Source organism: Protopterus annectens, chromosome 1.part1, assembly GCF_019279795.1.
Source record: "Protopterus annectens isolate FY-2018-M chromosome 1.part1, PAN1.0, whole genome shotgun sequence".
In the NCBI taxonomy this organism is placed as follows: domain Eukaryota; kingdom Metazoa; phylum Chordata; order Ceratodontiformes; family Protopteridae; genus Protopterus; species Protopterus annectens.
In genome coordinates, this window is record NC_056726.1 from 631,492,186 (window position 1) to 631,513,324 (window position 21,139).

At 40.2% G+C, this 21,139-nt stretch overlaps 1 protein-coding gene across 1 annotated transcript in view; it reads left to right on the forward strand.

Annotated features, from left to right (window-relative positions):
* The first annotated feature begins 7,097 nt into the window (after positions 1 to 7,097).
* ASRGL1 (asparaginase and isoaspartyl peptidase 1) overlaps positions 7,098 to 21,139 on the forward strand; it is a 757,546-nt gene continuing 743,504 nt past the window's right edge. The window contains exon 1 of the mRNA XM_044077290.1: positions 7,098 to 7,230. Within this exon, the coding sequence (XP_043933225.1) occupies positions 7,158 to 7,230 (73 nt within the window). The 5' untranslated portion in view covers positions 7,098 to 7,157. The remainder of the gene's footprint in view (positions 7,231 to 21,139) is intronic.

Here is a 21,139-nt window from a genome sequence, read left to right on the forward strand (position 1 = left end):
ATACCTAGAGCACCTACGGTGCCAGATCCACACACCCTACTGAATGATTTAAAGTCTCAACAGAAGTATTTTTCTGTGGTGGATATTAGCAATGTGTTCTTTTCGATACCGATTCACCCTGACAGCCAACATTAGTTTGCATTCACATTTCAGGGGAAAAGATATACATACATGCGACTACCACAGGGGTATTGTGAAAGCCCAACAATATTTGCACAAGAGACGGCAAGCAACTTGGCAGGATTTAGCCCACCAAGAGGCAGCCAAATTTTACTTTATGTAGACGACATCCTGCTGGCAGCCCCAACCCAGCAAGAATGCAGAGAAGATACCATAGCATTACTACAATTTCTAGCCACTCAAGGACATAAAGTAAACAAAAACAAATATCAACTTTGGAAAAAGCAGGTTAAATACCTGGGATATGTAATATCCAAAGAAGGCAGAACATTAGATGAAGATAGGAAAATAGCAATTTTACAGGCACCCAAACCGACTACCAAGAAGGAAATGATGTCCTTCCTGGGCATGACTAATTTCTGTCAGGGTTGGATTTCAAACTATGCCTTGGAGTCTGCTCCATTGACCAACTTAATATACAAGAAGCCTATGGCAGCACAAGATTTATTGCAATGGACACCAGAAGCAGAATCAGCTTTCTGCAAACTGAAACAACTAATAGCGTCCTCATTAGTCCTAGGATTACCAAACTATCATAAACGTTTTTTCCAAACTGTAGATTGTAAGCAAGGTTACATGACATCAGTGTTAACACAGCAACATGGGGATAAGCAACGCCCCATAGCTTACTATTCATCACAGTTGGACCCAGTGGCGCGATCCCTGCCCCACTGTGTACAAGCAGTAGTTGCAGCTGCAATGGCAGTACAGGCTTCGGCCTCAGTAGTGTTGTTCCACCCTCTCACATTGAGAGTGCCTCATGCAGTCGTAATTATTTTACTGCAAGAAAAAGTAGCATATCTTTCTCCTGCTAGACATCTTTCCTGTATGACTATACTCTTGAGCCAACCTCATATGACAATTGAACGATGTACAACTTTAAACCCATCTACCTTGCTCCCGACCCCTGCGGATGGCACACCACACAGCTGCCTGCAGGAGATTGAGCAAAAGCACTGCCTAGAAAAGATCTAATGGATGTTCCCTTGGATGATGCCGAGGTGACATATTATGTGGACGGCTAATGCAGAAGGGGCCCTACAGGACAGAATCTAGTGGGGTATGCAGTAGTTTCTGATACTGAGATTTTAGAAGCAAAGTCTTTACCACACAACTTATCTGCACAAGCAGCAGAACTGATTGCTTTGACAAGGGCATGTACCTTGGCAAAGGGTAAATGTGTGAACATTTTTACTGACAGCCAGTATGCTTTTTCTACTGTACATGTTTTTGCACAACAGTGGAAGAATAGAGGAATGATAACATCTACTGGTAAACCGATTAATCATGCACAATTTATTTTAGATTTCTTAGAATCTATTCAGTTACCTCAGAAAGTAGCTATTTGTAAATGTGTAGCTCATACCAAGCAACAGGATAGGATTTCAAAAGGTAATACCAGAGCTGATACAGCTGCAAAGCAGGCAGCTTCAGCTTCAGAAGTATTTCTTTTGAGTGAGGAATTACAACCTTCTGAGATTTTAGATATAGAAATGTTAAAAACAATGCAGACACTTACTACAAATGTAGAAAAACAGAAATGGGTAAAACGAGGAGCAATTCTTGAGAAAGGGCTGTACATCTCCAAAGAAGGAAAACCAATTTTGCCGTCTAACTTGTTTAGATATGCAGCTTTGTTGAGCCATGGGCAGTGCCATGTCTCAACAGGGGGGATGGTACAGTTAGTGAACCGAGTGCTCACTGCATATGGATTTACAAACTACACAAAAAATTTTTGTGCAGCATGCCATGTTTGTAACAGGCATCATGCACAAGGGGCACTGACGCCTAAGCAAGGGAGTTTCCCAGCACCACCGTACCTGTTCCATACTATTTGTATGGATTTCATAGAACTAAACAAATGTGAAAATAAGAAATATTGTTTTGTCATTATAGATATGTTTTCCAAATGAGTGGAAGTTTTTCCGACTAAAAATCCAGATGCAGCTACTGTTGCAAAAGTCCTTGTTAAAGAAATTATTCCTAGATATGGCATACCGGAAAAGATCTACAGTGACAATGGCACACACTTTGTAAATCAGACCATACAACATTTGAGCCGATATTTCGGAATTTCTTTAAAGAACCATTGTGCATACCACCCCCAATCCGCAGGATTAGTAGAGAGGCATAATGGGGTTTTGAAAAACAAACTTAGGAAATTGATTAGTGAGACACATAAGAACTGGGTGCACTGCTTGCCTCTGGCACTGTTGAGCATGAGAACTGTTCCAAATGCAAAGGGGTTAACTCCTTTTGAAATACTGTTTGGGAGGGCATATTATCTACCTCAGTGGAAACCTCTCATGCCTGCAGACCAGGAGGCTGACAGTTCACTTGCAGAATATATGAGACGACTTTTAAGTAATAAACAACTTTTGCAGTTAAATTCTGTTTCAGATAAAGAACAAACCAGACCATCGGAAGCAGCAGTAGTCCCAGGCACGTGGGTCTGGGTGAAAGTTATCAAGAAAAAGAACTGGACCACACCAAAGTGGGAAGGGCCATACCAAGTGCTACTGTCAACACCCACTGCAGTCAAGATCGCAGAGCGAGCGTCCTGGATTCATCTGACACACTGTAAATTGGTTAAAAACTTTGAACTGGACAAAAAACTTGTTACTGTTACACAAGAACAAAATGACCAGATACGGAGCAAATAGAAATGCTGAACAGCCTCAGATGTATTGCATGATCATTCTGTTGGCCATACTGATAACATTAATCTTTCTGTTGTGGCCTTTCCTTTTTCCAGCTGCACGAGCTGAACTGAATAAACGTGAATCATTCATAGACTGGCATCCGAACTTTAACACTTACCAAGCAATTAAATATGTGTATGCTGAAACTTTTAATGTTTCGAATTGCTGGATCTGCACAGCTATACCAACAGCATACGGGGGATTATTAATGACTGCTGTCCCCCTAGGGGTCAATGAGACCTGGGAAAATTTGCTTTTTGATACTACGACTGTAAAATCACAAGACAAAATAGCATTGTACCTGCCTGTTACACAAAAGGGAATTGTATGTTTTTACAAAAATGATACTGTTCAGGTAGGTTGGAGTAATTGTAATGTGACTGTTCCTTACAAATGTTATACCAAGGCCAATAATGCAGGTTATATCTGTGATGCAAACTATGACTCATATCTTGAGTCAAATCATAAAATTATTGATGAGATACAACGTAATCCTGTTCTTTTAAAACAACTATCTATTATTAAGAAAATGTTTCATGCAGGGCAAGTGTATATTAATACAAAAGTAGAGAATTGTTATTTTGTTTGTGGGAAAAAGGCATACAAATGGTTACCTGAGAACTGGTCCGGCAGTTGTTTTTTGGGTTACCTGATTCCGGCCATACGACACACTGCAGTCTTGCCTCAGGAAAAAATTCGAAATGTCAGAGAGATCACAAAGAAAACCGGAAATCCAATCAGAAGGCCTGAAAATCCAGTGGGACGAATCGAAGCAGGCTGGAGAAACCATAATTCCGTGAAAAACAAAGATAAACTGACACACATGGACTTGAGTGACACTATTATATCGTGGGCAGGTATAGCCCCTGCATATGGTGCAGTGAAATTTATTTGGGAGCTGAGAAAACTGTCCAAGCTTCTCGAAGTAATGAGTAATGCAACTTTTTCTGCTCTCGAATTAATGACTGATGAACTGAATGCTATGAGAACTGTGGTGCTTCAAAACCACATGGCTCTTGACTTAACCCTAGCGGCACAAGCTGGTACGTGCGCTTTAATAAAAGAGGAGTGCTGTTCGCATATTCCTGACAACCAGCATGAGATGAATGACCCATCTTGACGTGATTCAGCAAGTGTCGGCCATGACCAAACCAGGCCCAAACCCACTGACGGACTTTTTCCAGAATTTGTTTGGGGGGTGGGGTAGCATCCTAATGAACATCCTGATTGCCATTTGTGTGGGATTACTCCTATTAGGAGTGTGTGTTTGTTGTGGTATTCCCTGCATGAAAAGATTGATCAAAGATTTTATAGACATGTCAGTTTCTGAGACTTTATATCAAAGTACTGAAATTGAAGAACTGTTGAAAAATGAAACACTTTCATAAGTTTAAACTGAATGACTCTCTTAAATGCAAATTCTGAACAGAAAGAGGTTAGGAGAAGAAGCAACTGTTTATGCTTTTGAAAATAGAATAAAAAGTATTAACGGGGGGAAATGTTAGAAAAATATGTATTAATGTATATGTTTAGTGCTTATTAGAAGCTAAAAGGGTTATCACATTTCATTCTATTTTATGTACAGCTTAATTCTGTATGAAATTATAAGATGCTTTTTCAAACTGCAGTATGCTTTCTGAAATTGCAAGATGCTCTCTGACCTAGTATTTGCTAGCACAGCAAAATTCATGTTTATGCCTTTTGGAAATGTACTGAGAAGCAGGTGATTATCTGCTAGGTCAGGAAAATGAACGAATAGTGAATAAATAGAACAATACTTTTTTCTATAATGTGATTGAATATGAACAATCAGCCCTGTTCGTGTTATGAGAACATGCACAGCTGCGGAAAAGAAGAGATACATCAAACAAAGACTGCTTGAAGAAATGAACTGTAATCTGTACTTGCTTTGTGCTCGAATTAGCAATAGTACCTTGAATGGTAACATTGCATAGTGAGAAGTTGTATCTGACCGGTGGTCATCAAGGCCACGTTGTTTTTCTTAGGAAGTTTTTTTTGTAAACTTGATATGCCAGCAGAAAATCATGGACAAACAGCTGCTGTGAAATAATATTGAAAGAACTTGTGATTTATTACGTCAGCTTAGTAGGCAATACCTTGTAAGAAATATATAAGAATAGCTTCACTTCCTGATTCTAGTTAGACAAACTCTGTATTAGCACATTTTTGTCTCCTTGCTGCAAGATTAAAGTGCCTTAACCTGAACCTGCCGTGTGTTGATCATTTTGAAGTTATTTTTCCTTTGACAGATTGGTCCTTCGGACCGGAAACTCTCACTTTGCCTCAGGTCAGATGGGCCAGGTGGCATGAAACCGTACGGGGAAGAAACCACATCGGTTCTTCTGCTTTGAAAGACCTCCGACTGAATTGTCATTCAAAAGAGGCCAGCCACTTTTCTGATCTGCGACTACAACATCTAAAGTTTCACCTGATGCCACAATACAGTTTGTTAGACACTTGTTTTTAGAATTCACGTGCATACAGAAATGTTTATTTTTATAGTTACGAACAAAACAACTAGCAATATCTCCAGTATAATGTGATATAAATGGACATTGATGATTAATGTTCTTGTCTGCCACCAATGAATTTAAAACTACACCCTCAATAGCATGAAGACCTCTTGGTTATGAAAAATAGAACATAGAAATAAAAATATGAATAATATGTGGCAAACAGTGATTCATTTATCACTGCAGGACATCACAGATTAACAAACTTAGAAGAATTTTGTTAATGAGTCCTTGTCCTTTCTAATGCTGCCTGTTATTAGCTGGTAACTCATTTCATTAAAGTCAGACAGGCCTGAACACAATGAAGAGCTATGGGTGTTAACTAGAAAGTATACAAGAAGACAATACAGCATACATTTCAACTGTCTAGACTTTTGCATAAAGTCCAGATTTTTGCCTCATATTTTTAGTCCATTCCTCATAAAAATTTGTATTTTCTAGTAAATCAGTGAGGAAGTCCCTAAATAATGACATGCATTTCAGTTTCAGACTTCATAGCCTTTAGAAAATACATTCTAACATAATGTCCTGTTATTCTGCCAACTTTCTAAGTTTATAAAATCAGTATTTAAAATCTGTCCCTATATTTGGGCCTTTCCTCCCTTTGTTTTAGTCTCTGTCCAGATTTCTTGTGCTAAGAGGTTGAGAGGTATGACTACAGGTTTGAATGCTTTAACTTAAGACGTTAACAAAATAAGAGAGTGTGAATTAATGTACATTTTCTGAAGTAAAAGAAGTATATAACTCTAATTATTGGCGTTATTTATTCATGCAGTTCATCACCTTTTCTACAAAAAACACCAATTTGCTGCTTTACATAGCTTTAGGTGCTTTGCAATACTTTTATGGGGTGCTGGGGTGTAAGCCACCCCGATGGATGTTACACTGTTTTTTCCCCTACATCTTCTTTAAAAATTATATTCGTAGCCGGAGTATTTATTTCTTGAAGAAATAGGTCTGATATTACAAGTTCCGCTCACGTCACTCCAGTGGGGATGCTTACTACTGCGCAGTGCGCACCCTGGTGTGTCTTAATGTAAACGATTGCCCAGTTGTAGGAGGGAATATAGCCAAAGCTCTCAATCTTTTAACACAAAAAAGCTGGACAAAGCCAAAGATTATGGGGGACAAAACCCCCAAAATAGGGGCAAATTTTAAATATTGTTCTTATAAACTTATAAAGTTATTAGAATAAAATGTCTTGTGTTACCATTACCATTTTCTGTAGGATATGAAGTCTGAAACTGAAATGCCTATCTTTATTTAGTGAATTCAGTCCTCACTGATTTGCTTAAAAAATCCAGAAAATCACAAATGTTATGAGGAATGGACCAGAAATATGGGGCAAAAAATATGGACATTCTGCAAAAATCTGAACAGTTGAGAGGTATGTATTTGAGTCAAAAGCAGGGCTACCTGAAAATGAGGGACAGTTGTGATGTCCCTAGAGACACTTGAGAGGTAAAGAGTGTGCGTGAGACAATGTACAGGGGGGGGGGGGGGTGCAGTGTAAAACTACTTTTGATTGCTGTCTGCTACTATACTCGACTCCACTGTCAAGTCAGCGACTACCTCTGGGAGGGGCTTGTGGTTGCCTTTCAGCAGGGCAGTGTAAAAATTATGCCTTTGAGCACGTTTGATTGTTGTATGCTTGACTCCACTGTCCAGTCACTGCACTGTCCAGTCACTGCCTTAGGGAGGGGTTTGGGGTTGCCCATCAGCTGTTTGACGGAGCACGAGAATGCCTGGAAAGTCCCCGATAACTGCATTCAAGCTAGGTTTCATATTTGTGCTTTACTGCCACACTAAGGGCGGTATGTATTAGTGTTTATTTTTAAAGGTGTTGTAATGCCCTCATCCTCGTTATATAGCTTAATATATAGTAGTGAATGAGTGGTACTGTCACAGTGTTTGTAAAATTTATTAGTAAGACCCAGTGGTGTAAATCCTTGCCTCGAGATCGGATGATTGTCACTGCTCAAGTGACAGCCCGACCCCGGGTGCAAAATGTGGAAAGGGGTTGAGGATGGATGGATGTCTTAAATATTACAAACAGCAGTGGTAATTGGGGTAGCAATCGTCTTTAGTGTGAATATCATGAGTCTGTTGGGATAGCAAGGGACTGCTGAGCTTTATTGCATTACTAGTTATTTTCTCATGTTGAGCCGTGTAAAGTGTAAAACGCTGACAGTGGTAACTCTCGACTCTCCACCTACAAAATGTGGCGTGCTTGCAAACAGCTTACATGAACTGTTAAACGTGTTGCTTTATACACCAGAATGTTGTGTACTTGCTTTAATATGACTCATCTTCATTTAACATAAATTTCGGTTAAAGTTGTGATGACTGTGCGACAGAGCCTTTCAGTGTGAAACAGTGAGGAAGCTTCCTATTTAGCCATTGCTTGCTTTTACGATCTTTTGGCCATATTATCCGTCACGTGCTGTAGCTTAATTTTACAGGAATACCTCAATATGACAAATGCAGCTTAATGAAGAAAAGTTCAGCAAATTGTTGACCGGTAATTCTTTTTTTATTAAGGGGGGGGGGTCTCAATCACTTATGAGCATACATGATTTTGTGTTTGTTGGCATTTGGGAAGCTTTGTCATGCGCCTCACAGCGTCACTCGATCACTTTATGTAAGTAAGTAGTGACAACTGTTGGTTATGTTTTCCTCAGAAAGCGAGTGTCTTTGTAGATTTCAGATGACAGTTATGACAAACACAGCAATCGTACCTCTCAGCTGTCCAGCTTTTTCAGGCTAAAATATGCTTACATCTAAATAAAGCAATTCCTCTAACACAGACACGTCTTGCTTACAGATAGGATTGGTATTATAAGAGCAACATCTTTAATAGTTTTAGAGGGGACCACTGAAAATGATGTATACATTTGTTTACTGCTGGGGGGGGGGGTTGTGTTATTAAATAGCTGTCCATTTTTTAGATACCAGGTGGGTTGGATGGGGGTTCAGTAAAAATAGTTTGTTTTTTGGCTTTTCCCGGTAAGGGTCGCCACAGCGGAACTTCGGACCGCTAATGATTGGCAGTAGATTTTTACGAAACGCCAAGGTGCCAACTCAAAGCTCAACCTTCAAACGAAGACGCCCATTTACGCACGCATGTCTTTTGAACGCTACCCAACCGCGGGGAGGACATGCAGACTCCACACAGAAGGCACTCCCAACCCCAGCCGAGAATCGAACGGGAGAACCTCTTGCTGTGAGATAACAACGCTACCGCCGTGGCATGCATCAATTTTCTGGGTGCACCCCTGTCTGTTCATCATAAAATTTATAATTTTCTGTCAAATCACTGAGGATTGAAGTCACTAAATAATGATATACCTTTGTGTTTCAGACTTCATATCCTTGAGAAAATGCATGCTAAATAAATTCTGTCGATCTAGCAACTTTCTAAGGTTATAAGAGTAATATTTAAAATATGTCCATAGTTTTGGACTTTTGCCCCCTCCATGATTTTATTCTTTGTCCAGATTTTTTGTTATAAAAGGTTGAGAGGTGTGATGGCAATCTATATTCTGAAACAAAGTTATTAGAAAATGGAATTGCTGTTTACTCTTGCACACCTGTTTTACACAACTTTTTCACAAGGGCAGTTTATTAACCTTTAACAGTAATCTTCTTCTTCTTCTTTCGGCTTTTCCCAGTTAGGGGTTGCAGAAAAGAAGTCCCTTTCCTATCTGTCTGTACAGCATAGCTGGCTTTAGGCATAGACCAACTAGGCGGCAGCCTAGGGCGCCGCTGTGGTAGGGGCACTTTTCCAGTATTTGGTGTAGGTAGACCTGGATGGGGGCACTGGGTGGTGTGGTGGGGTGCGCTGTGGTGCCCTTTTGCCTAGGGCACCAATTGACCTAAGGCCACTATTGAGTATAGTACTATATGGTAGAGCATTTCTTTTGTATTTATTTATGATTAATTTTGTGTCACTGAAAAATGGTAAACTCATTTTCTGAATATCTCAGTTGTTTTATGTTAAATCTTTATGTACCGTGCTGTAATTACGCACTTGAGTCATTTTCATATGAGAAGGAAACGTTATGGAATACACATAAAATTAAAGCCAATACTAGAAAACGTTCAGAAAGAGAGTCACTGAGCATTTCATACCTCTCAACTGCCCAGATTTTTGCAGAATGTCCAGACTTTTGGTTCATATTTTTGGTCTGTTCCCCAAAATTTTTGTTTTTCTGGCAGATCGTTATGGATTGAAGTTAAAAAAAAAAATCATAACAAGACATTTGATTTTCGGGCTTCATAGGCATTTACCACGGTAGTGGTGCTGTGGTAGTGTTGTCGCCTCACAGCAAGACGTCCCGTTCGATTCTCAGCTAGAGCGTCTTCTGTGTGGAGGCATGAGTGAATGAGCGTGCCTTCGTTGAAGGTTGTGCGTCAGGGCTGGTAACTCGGCACTTAAAAATCCACTACCAAACATTAGTGGACCGAAGTTCCGCTGTGGTGACCCCTAACCGGGATAAGCCGAAAGACACAACATAGGTTCATAGGTGTTTACTAGGTTAATAACCACAAGGGCCTTTTTAAGCCTAGCCATGCATTCCAAATCTCTGACAAGTTCTGATACCCTTGTTAAGTGTAAGCAGGGGCTTGGGAGATGAAACATTTATAGGCTAGGGCCTGGGAGATGAACCATTTACTCAATTCATGGTAATGCAAAACCTGTCATTTTATCAACCTTTTAAGTTTATAAAGCAATATTTAAAATGGTCTCTATTTTTGGCCCATTGCGTCACTATTATTTCTGGTTTTGTGCAGATTTCTTGTACTAAGAGATTTAGAGGTATACTGATCATCTTCCTAGTGTATCACATGCTTGGAATGTTTTCTTGTTGAGAAATTGTGCTGTAGTAGCAAAAGAATCAGCTGAGTCATTGTTGGAAAATATAACTGTTTTGAAGCAGTGATGCAGTGTTAAGAGTCACTGTTGATAAAAGATTAAAATTTAATCATCACACAAGAGCAGAAAAGCCACCCAAAGCTATGTGCACTCTATAGAGTCAAACTGTATCTCACATATCGTGGCAAAAATAGTATTGCTCAATCCCTTCTCATCCCTACACTACTTTATGCTGCTCTCATCTTGATTAACCTACAATCCACTCAACTCTCCCTCTCACAAAAGTGCTGTAAAAAGAGGCTGTGCAGGACTTGAAAGCTGCACTGACGGCTGTAGCTATGAAGGAGAATGGGACGTCAGTGGTCCACTTCCCAAATCCCCATTGCATGGTCACAGACGAAGAAGTATTACTGTCTGTAGCTTTTTAAAAGTCCTTAAAAATCAACACCAAAGTAAAAGTTATAGTACCAACAATAAGTGCCTAAGTGGTGTCACTGAAACTTTGAGTATTCATGAACACATCAGCTAAGGATTGATGAGAATGTAGAGTTGAAAGCACAAGTAGCAGCAGCTGAAAGCAGACCAGAATCAGCATAAGTATAGCTTCTAGAGAAATGTGACATGGTGAGATAAAATAATTTGAGAGTGAGCAGTGTACATGAGAATGTTGAGGGCAGAAACCATATTGATTTTATGAAAAGTTTACTGTCAGAGTGGGCAGACATCCCTAGGGATGAGATCAACTTGGAGAGGGTCCTTTATACTTTGGCACCAGTGAAAAGTAAGACATGGTGTGTCACAACAAGAGGTTCTCCAGTTTGGTTCTCTGCTGGTGGGGGCTTCTGTGTGGAGTCTGCATGTCCTACTTGTTTTTGCTTGAGTTTTCTGTGGGTGCTCCGGTTTACTCTTACTTTCCAAAGACATCAGTATCTGGATCATGTATTTTAAATTGTCCGTAGTTGTGAGTGTGTGTATGTGTGATATGGAAAAAAAGACCTGGCAACCTAGTTCTGTTTCCCTCCTTGCCTTGTAAACTCAGTGGATAGCAGTGGTTGTCCTTAGGATTGCTGTAGGAGTCTGCTGCGACTTGTGGGAGAGAGAGTCAGTACCCAAGATCTAACATTCTAACTTGTGAAGGCTTTGCTTTAAGAGAAACCATTATTTAATTTTTGGGTTGATTTTAAACTTTTAATGTTTAATGAAAAAAGAGTGTTCATTTCTCAATGGCAACAATAAAGTGTCCACTTTGACTGTGATATGTGACTGCAAGGAAGGCTTTACAAATTCAGATTGAGTTAGTCTGCAACTCAAACAGTGATTTTCTCCTACTGGGATTCAGTCTTACCAAGACTCAGGTGGTGTGATAAGAATTGTTCAGGATGAGGGAGATATGGGGCTTAAGTGGTGGGACTATGTCAGTGAAGAAAGGAGCAATTATTTGAGAGCAGAATATCCAGGATTTAAGAAAGGTTCAGGTAGAGCCATTCCTTATGTAGAAGAGTCTACCTTAAAGGAACTTGCTGGCTTGATCACAGAGGTTAGAAAAGTAGTAGCATCGCAACCATGAATTTTGAACTGTTTTTATTAAGTTATGTTTCTTCTGGGTTAATGTAATTGTAACTTTACTGACTGAACATTATGCTGTCAAAGTGAGGTTTCAGATTGCAGTTGTGGTACATGGCATGATGAAGGTTAACAAGCCTGGTGTGACAATGTGAGGTATTGCCAGCTATGCCAGGAGAATTAGGGCAGTGGATGTGTAACATATGCCAGCACAACTAGCTGGAATTTTGTAAAGAATTAATGTCATTCATATATCAAACTGATTTCTACAGATACCTGTGTTGAAAATGTATTTGAAAAAGCTGCTTGTGTTAAAAATGTACCAACAGTGTGCCCTGCTGGACAGAAAAAGAAATATACATGCATTATTGTAACTGTTTAAATGTATATGTTTTAACAGAAGAAACTGGAAGAGAAAAGGGTAATCTCAAACTTTGAAAATAGTTTGAAATTAAATTACCTGGCTTAGGCCATAAAGATTGTATCTTGCAGTTCTCAATACAACCACTGACAAAAAGTGTGTACTAGGAAACTTCCTGCATTGTCTTTGGGGTGAACTCATTGCAACTTTGGAAGGGTAGAGATTTGAAATTGTTTTATGACTTCCAGGAGCTGCAGCAGATCTTAGCAAGGCTATCTGTGTGTGTGTATTATTGATACATATGTGCTAAATCCTGATGGCTTGTAGCTAAGAGGGGAAGCATGGTAACCAGAAGTCAGATGACCAGCTATATGTGATGTCTTTCTGCAATTCATCACTAAAAATAATGTTTAATACTAGGTGAGACTGAAGTCTCAGAGCACTCTGTAACGAAGGATCTGTAACATACTTCATCCTGCCTTGCTGTAGTAAGTAGCCAGGGAATAATAATTATTTAGATCAGTCAGGAAAATACAGTGAGATTAGTTAAATGTTGTTTTTCTGTACTTGTGTGAATCTATTTGTGTTATTTTAATCTTCCTCTAGTAAGTAACCAGGGAGTAATAATTTTTGTAGATCAAGTCAAGAAAATACAGTGAGATTAGTTAAATGTTGTTTTTCTGTATTTGTGTGAATCTATTTTTCTTGTGTTATTTTAATATTTCCTGTGATTGAAACTCTGGTGTTTACTTTAAATAGATATTTAGTATTTTCATGTTTTTTCTTAGTTATTATTATAATATATTTAAACTTTTTATTGTGGCTGGTCATTTAGAGAATATTTTAACATTTGAGAGTACTTACTTCTATTGGTGACACTGTGGCCACTCCTGAAATCTGGCTGTTTGGTCAACATCACCATTTGTATTACAATTAATTTCACGCAGTATAATTGGGTACCCGTGTAAGAGCCTTGGAGTAGCTGGCTTGGGAGTGTCTGGTGACTGTGTAATGACCGTATAGTCTGGCCAGAATGGGCATAACTAGTAAATCTGTGCCAGCCTTTCTTATGTGTGTGTGTGTGTGTGTGTGTGTGTGTGTGTGTGTGTGTGTGTGTGTGTGTGTGTGTGTGTGTGTGTGTGTGTGTGTGTGTGTGTGAATGTGTGTATGAATGTGTGTGTGTGTGAATCAAATCTCAGAGTGTGTGCATGTCAACTGCTTGGAGCAGAGGCATGGAGCACTGGTTTCACAGAGAGAGTGGTGGAGAACTTGGCTTGGACACTCAGATGAGGTCTCATCTCCATAGCTGTGCCAGTGGGGAGTCTGACTGGGGACCTGAAGTTAGACAGATACAGAAATCCTGACCCTGGATTGAATGTGTTCCTTGTGTGCTCCTAAGAGAATTGTGCTTGATGCAGAGAGCTGCATCTGGAAATACTGGGTGTATCCATTTTTGTTCCAAGCGAATGTTCTTCTCCAGTGCCAGTGGTGAAGATTCAGGCTGTTTGATTACTGGCCCAGAGTAGGGACGTTACATATTGATGTGCAGTGATGCAGATATTAATTGAACTTCTGTAGCCTGTAAGCAGTTGTCACTAAAGGTGTGTGTATTCTCAGCAGCCACAAGGTAAACATTAGAGTTTCATTTCACAATGGTTTTATTTATTTTTTTTTGTTAGTTTAGTTTAGTTAGGGAAAGCAGGCAAAGATGTCACAGAGGATTGTGGCAAGCTCACAAAGAACCAGTTGGCCAAGGTGTGTGAAGCCAAAGGACTGGTGCTTGTCAACCTGACTAAAGAGGAAATCATTTCAGCCTTAGTCACAGCTCAGACCAGCAACTATGAGGATAACCAGTCTGGTAATGGGGATCTGCAGCCCTCAAAAACAGGGAAGTTCACTTTTTCCTCAGAGGACTTAAAACTCCATCTGGAGTTAGAGACTTGAACTGGAAGCCACACATTTGGAATTAGTATCAGCAGACAAAATCGAGGGAATTAGAATCAGTAGAAAGACTGTGGCATTTGGAAGCTGAAGAAAATGAGAGACTGCAGTGTTTGGAGGCTGAAGAAAATGAGAAGCAGAGTCAACATGAGTGGAGAATGCTGAGTCTTTGCTAGGGTCATGGAAATAATGTGAAAGGGAATAATCAAACCCCAGAAGCAATGAGGGCAATACATTTTTTTCCACAACGTACAGAGGGTGATAATTTTGATCAGGTTTTATTCATATGTTTGTATACTGTTGACCAAGGGCTCTGCGTATGGTTCCTGATCCCCTTATTCCATGGTAAACTGTAACTGCTGTTTCTAAATTGTCTGATATTGATTGTTTAAACTATGATAAAACATTCAAGTAAACATTGATTTACTCTGTTAACACCTGAAGCTGATAGAAAAAAAGTTTTGTGAGCATGTATGCGATTATGTTGTTGAGTTAAGCACTTATTTTCATAGGTGTTTGAGTGGGTGTCAGGTCACCACTCTTGAAGGGCTGGCAGACCTTTTGGTTAGGGAGCAAGCCCTTAGCACTTTGCCTGAGGATTGAGAATCTGGTTGGTAGACTGAGAGTGTAACTCTGCAGATGAGCTGGGAAAAAAGGGGGCTCCATACTTGACAAGCAGGGCATTACTGCACAAGAAAGGGATACCCAGTGCTGTATATGGATATAAAGGAGCCCATGGTGGGCAGCCTAAACCACCCCAACAGAGTCTACCAGTAACAGAGGAAGCCACTAGTTCAGGTGCACAGCTAGGATCAAGGGTTAAATGTTTTAAATATAACCAGTGAGGCAATGTATCATATGGATGTTCATGGAGGCAAGGTGGGGGAGCCAGCAAGTGGGAACAACAGTATGCCAGTAGTAAGTTGTCTGGAGACAACAGGGGTACCAAACTATCACCAGAGGTTATATCTTATCTTATTGGATGGAAAACAAGCCACTGCTAAGAGAGACACAGCCTCTGACATAACAATTATGAAGCCTGTAGTGGTTAAAGAGGAACAAACTTGCTGGAGCATTCCACTCCAGTCAGAGATTTAGGAGGGACCCCACTCCAAATGCCTTTGGCCAGGGTTCATCTTGACTGGCAGAGTGGAAAAGGAAGCAGGCAAGTACGTGTGTTTGAGGATATTCCTGCAGATGTCCTGATAGGCAATGATTTTGATAATTCAGTACCTTGTAAACATGCAGTTACATGCAGTCAGGCTTGGCGACAGGCATGTGGGTCTGGTAGCCTGGTTGAGACCCAGACAGACCCCACACCTGAAGCCAGGGCTAGTGAGGTGGCTGTTTCAGGGATGGAGCTACCCTGCAGTAGTGAGCCTGAAGGTGAGCCACAGCTGCTGGTAGGTACTGATGTTTTATTGGACAGAGGGACTGCAAGGTCAGAGGTCAGTGGTAGTACCCAGGCTGACAGTGAGGCACTGCTATCAGAGGATACCAGACTTCCTGTGGAAGTGGACCTGGGAAAAGTCCCAAAGGTAGAGTTGAGACAGGCTCAGATCTCGGACTTTACACAAAGTGGCTTGAGGGAGGTAGCTAGGGAGGCACCTGATTATCAAGGAAAAGGGGAGTCTGTATACTGGAACCAAGGGTTACTGTATAGAGAGTGGACCCTTGAGGGAGGGATAGAGGGTGAGGTAATAGAGCAGTTGGAAGTGCCTAAAGCCTATTTTCTGGCACTTCTAGCCATAGCCCATGACATTCCTTTTGCAGGTCATATGGGCATAAAGCACACCAAGAAACAAATTATGTAGAACTTTTATTGGCCTGAGATTGCAGGGGATGTAACAAGGGACTGCAGGAACTGTGAGCAGTGCCAAAAAATAGGCAAGGTACAAGATAAGGTCAATGCTCCTTTGATGCCATTGCTTGTGATTGAGGAGCCGTTTCAGAAGGTAGCTATGGATATTTTGGGGCCTCTAAATACCCCAAGTTCCACAGGGAAGAAGTATATCCTAGTAGTAGTAGATTATGCTACTGGATACCTTGAGGTGGTGGCTTTGTCCTCCATCGAGGCAGAGAAGGTGGCATATGCTTTATTAGATATTTTCAGCAGGGTACGTTTCTCAAGAGAAATACTGACTGACAGAGATGCCAATTTCATGTGGGACAAATATTTGCCCCATCTGCTGTTTGCTAACAGAGAGGTACCCTAGGACTCCACAGGTTTTTCACTCTTTGAGTTGCTGCATGGGCATAGGGTGAGGGGACCTTTAGATTTGATTCATGATGAGTGGGATTGTGAGTGTGAATCCCACAAGGAGACTGTTGTGGCATGTCCTAAACCTCAGGACAAGGCTTAGGGAGTCCATGGGCTTGGGCCAGCAGGAGCCCAACAGCAGAAAAAGGTCTGGTATGACAGGAATGCTCGAGCCTGTGAGTATACTTTGGGGCAGCAGGTTATGGTTCTCTTTCATGACAGACACAATTAACTGCAGACAGCTTGGGAGGGACACTTTAAAGTGCTAAGGAAGTCAGTGATGTTAAAAACATGGTAGAACGTCTAGGCAAGAGGCAGGGGCACAAATTGTACCATGCTAACATGATGAAGCCTTACCATGATAGAGAGGCACTGATGCTAAGAATTTTCATTAGGGGCAGGAAGGGTCTGAGGGGGATCTGTGGCTGCCATGAGCCAGGCAGCAAAGTGCCAAGTTACTATGGTGGAGCCTAGGGTTACAGGCATATGACATGACAGTTCAGCACTATAGTGGGGTCAGCAATGCCAATGTAGATTGGTTCTCAAGACAGGTTATGGGTTAAGGCATTCCCAGATAGGGTCATTCCTCTCAAGCAAAGTTTTTCAAGGGTTACTTGAAAAACTAGCTTGAGTTTTCAAAGGGGGAAGAGATGTGACAATGTGAAGTATTGCCAGCTATGCCAGGAGAAGTAGGGCAATGGAAGTGTAACATATGCCAGCACAGCTAGCTGGAAGTTTGTAATGAATGATGTCATTCATATATCAAATTGATCTGCAAAGATGCTTGTGTTGAAAAATGTATTTGTAAAGCTGCTTGTGTTAAAAATGTACCAACAGTGTGTCCTGCTGGCCAGAAAAAGGAATAAACATGCATTATTGTAACTGTTTAAATGTGTATGTTTTGATAGAGAATACTGGAAGAGAAGACATTAATCTCAAACTTTGGAAATAGTTTGAAATTAAATTACCTGGCTTAGGCTGTAAAGATTGTATCTTACAGTTCTCAGTGCAGACAAAAAGCCTGTACAAGGAAGCTTCCTGCATTGTCTTTGGATGAACTAATTGCTACACTGGAACCACGGAGATTTGAAATTGTTTTATGACTTCCAGAAGCTGCAGCAGATCTTATCAAGACTCTCTCTCTGTGTATTATTGACATTCTGATAGCTTCTAGCTAAGGGGGGGGGGGGGAGTATGGGAACCAGAAGTCAGATGACCTGCTGTATGTGATGTCATTCTGTAATCCATCACTAAAAATAATGTTTAATACAAGGTGAGACTGAAGTCTCAGAGCACTCTGTTCTTGTAACTTGACAAAGAAGGATCTCTCACCTACTTCAGTCTTGCCTTGCTCTAGTAAGTAGCCAGGGAATAATAATTCTTTAGATCAGTCAGGAAAATATAGTGAGATTAGTTGAATACTGTTTTTCTGTATCTGTGTGAATTTATTCATCTGTGTTATTTTAATATTTCCCTTGTTTGAAACTCTGGCATTTATTATAAATAGGTATTTAGTATTTTCATGTTCTTTTTAGTTATTATTAAAATATTTAAACTTTTCATTGTGGCTGGTCCTTTAGAGAATATTTTAAAGTTTGAGAGTACTTATATCTATTGGTGACTCTATGGCCACTCCTGAAAGCTTGGGTGTTTGGTTAACATTACCAATTGTATTAGTATTAATTTCACTCAGTATAATTAGGTACCCTTGTAAAAGCCTTGGAGTAGCTGGCTTGGGAGTGTCTGGTGGTATAACTATCTGGGCAGAAGGGGGCATAGCTAGTAAATCTGTGCCAGCCTTTCCCGTGTGTGTGTGTGTGTGTGTGTGTGTGTGTGTGTGTGTGTGTGTGTGTGTGTGTGTGTAAATCAAATTTCAGAGTGTGTGTGTCAGTTGCTTGGAGCAGGGGAATAAAGCACTGGCTTCACAGAGAAGGTGGTGGAGAACTTGGCTTGGACAGTCAGCCGAGGTCTCAACTCTATAGCTGTGCCAGTGGGAAGTGTGACTGGGAACCTGGAGGGAGACAGACAGAGAAACCCATACCTCGGACTGATTGTGTTCCCTGTGTGTTTGTAAGGGAAATTATGTTTGATGCAGAGAGCTGCAGCTGGTAGTACTGAGTGTATCTATTTTTTCCCAAGTGAACATCCCTCTCCAGTGCCAGTGGTGAGGATTTGGGCTCCTTGATGGGATTCAGGCTCCTTGAATACTGGCCCAGATGGAGGACATCACAACTGGTACTGCGGAATATTTCTTTTTTTTCCTTTTTAAACTAACGGCCTGAGGGCAGAACTGAGGCTTTCTCAATGATGAGAGAAACAACAGAACAGTGCTCTTCTGTTTCTGAAGCATGCATAATATGCCTGATTTTGCTCCCTTAAGAGGACAAATGTTTAGTAACACAGCTAATGTTGAACTAGACAGTTAATATGACTGAGAGAAATGTCTGCCTCGTTACACCTTTTTTAACTTGAAGTTAACACCGGTGCTAGTAATTATGATATTAAATACTATCAATCTAATGAGTTCTGTTCAGCAAGAGGAGGCTGTGATACAAAGTTTGTAATAGACTAATTGTGGCAAAAGACAGGCGAGATATTTGTGTGTAATTGCCATACTGGTCGTACTGTTTACTAGTACGTAGGCATGTATAGATTAGACTGGTGGCGGCAGCAGGTCTTTGAATATGCAGTTTGCTGGAATGCCTTTTCTAACAGGTAGGGTGGATAGCAAATTGATCACTGGAGAGGTATTTTGGCCCATTTCTTCTTCAGATGTTTTCTTATGGTCACTTGAAACAGTCAGGTTTACAGTTACAGCTTGACTCAGTTTAACTATTAATTTTAGATTTTCTTTGTGAATATAATAAACAAGAAATATGTTGGAACCAGTTAGTTGGATCTGAGTTATAGCTGAAACATTAATTATCAAAGTGCTGCTTACTGTGATGGATCCGAAGTCTTCTTAAGACTCTAAGGTCTTGCTGGCTGGATTCTGCTGAAATCAAAGTCTAGTTATAATTGCATTCACAGTCTGTAGCCCACAGAAACTTGCAGACTATAGATTGATGTAGCACCAAACTGTCACTTATACACTGATGCAGTAATCAATATAACAAACCACACGTACTACTGTTGCAGCTTTAGTTACGCTGTACCACTTTTTACTTCTCGTTCAGCATAAACAAAAACTTTCCTGTACAAAATACCTCTCCCAACAATTTAATTTGCTATAGTCTCTTTATAGTGGTTTTGCATCCTGTTTTTCTCTTTGGTATTCTGTTTTGGTCTTTGTATGAAAACATCTGTTTGCTGGTGTTTGCAGAAAAATGTTTTCATCCTGTACTGAAATAATGCTGGTATTGTCTTTTAAGGACCCATCTTGTGCAAATACTGACTTGATAAATGCACCATTCAAACTTCCTTGCTTAACAGTATCATATGATAGAAACATGTACAGATTGTTTTCCTGTTGTCCATTCTTTACATCCTGTTTTTTACATTTTTGCTTAAGAGGTCAGCTTTCTTGCTGGTAGTGTGAAATACATACTGATTCTGTAGGAAAACATGTCCATTAAGCAAATTCCTTATTTTCCAGACCACAGTCATTTTAGTGTGGATGCTAATCACATATTGCTAAACTCTGTTTCTACATTTAAGCAAGCTTTATTTTATTCCTTATTTTGCATATTTGTAACAGAATTACGTTCAACCTTTTATTCACTGTTAAATACACTCTAACAATAGCGACTAATAGCTTAAGGTGATCCACTAAGCAGCTAGCAGTTGAGGGAATTATTTATTGAAGAATAAAAGCTAATGTGGTTTGATCAAGTGTTTCTTGTGTTAAGTTGAGTAAGCGATGTGGATGGGTGCATGTGAGTACTAAAGAGCTACTAATTGGCTTCCATTCCACTGTGTCAGGCCACACAAAGAATAGAATTTCTACCTGAAGATTAAGTACAGCTCCAGTATGTGGTCTCAATTAACTACTTTATTTCCTTTCTTTTATGGCAAGGTCAGGTTTTAAGTGAACTAGCAGAATGACAGCTGGAGAGACTACATGGATTATAGTTCTGAGCAATAGACTTGGTGAATGCTACACATGGTGGGGCTTATTTACAAGAACTTTTTATGCAGTTTCTATGGGCAGGCTGTGGACAGTAAATTTCTAGGCTCTGATAGAATCCTAGTTGAAATATGGAAAAATTGGGTACAAAAAGTTGCTCCAAGAATGGGTGCCTCTTTAGTGAAATAAAACAGAAGTTTTGGTGGAAAAAGACAGGCTGTAATGGTAATTCTAAAGGAGGGAAATAATTCCTACTGGTTATTCTTCTACAAACCAATTTCAGTTTTAAATAATGATTATGAGATCTTTATGAATGGGTGAAGAGAGTTTCTGCCAACATTGTGAGTTTAATTGAATTAAACGATTGTGAGCACATGGGAGATGTTAGACTTCTGATTAAGTAGTACATTTCTTAATAATTACATAGAAAAGTTACTAGGCTATTGGCCCTGAGGCCCTTATAAGCATAGCCAAGAGTTTACCCCATGTTTAGACGAGTCGGCACCCAAAGTCACTGTCCAGCAGGGACACAGGTGGAATCCTAGGGCTGTATTTTCTGTTTCCCATCCAGTTATCCAGGTTGAGCTATTGGGATAATGAGGTATTCTGTTTGACATGGAGCGAGACTGTCTATTCCGTAGATGGGGGAGTCTCTG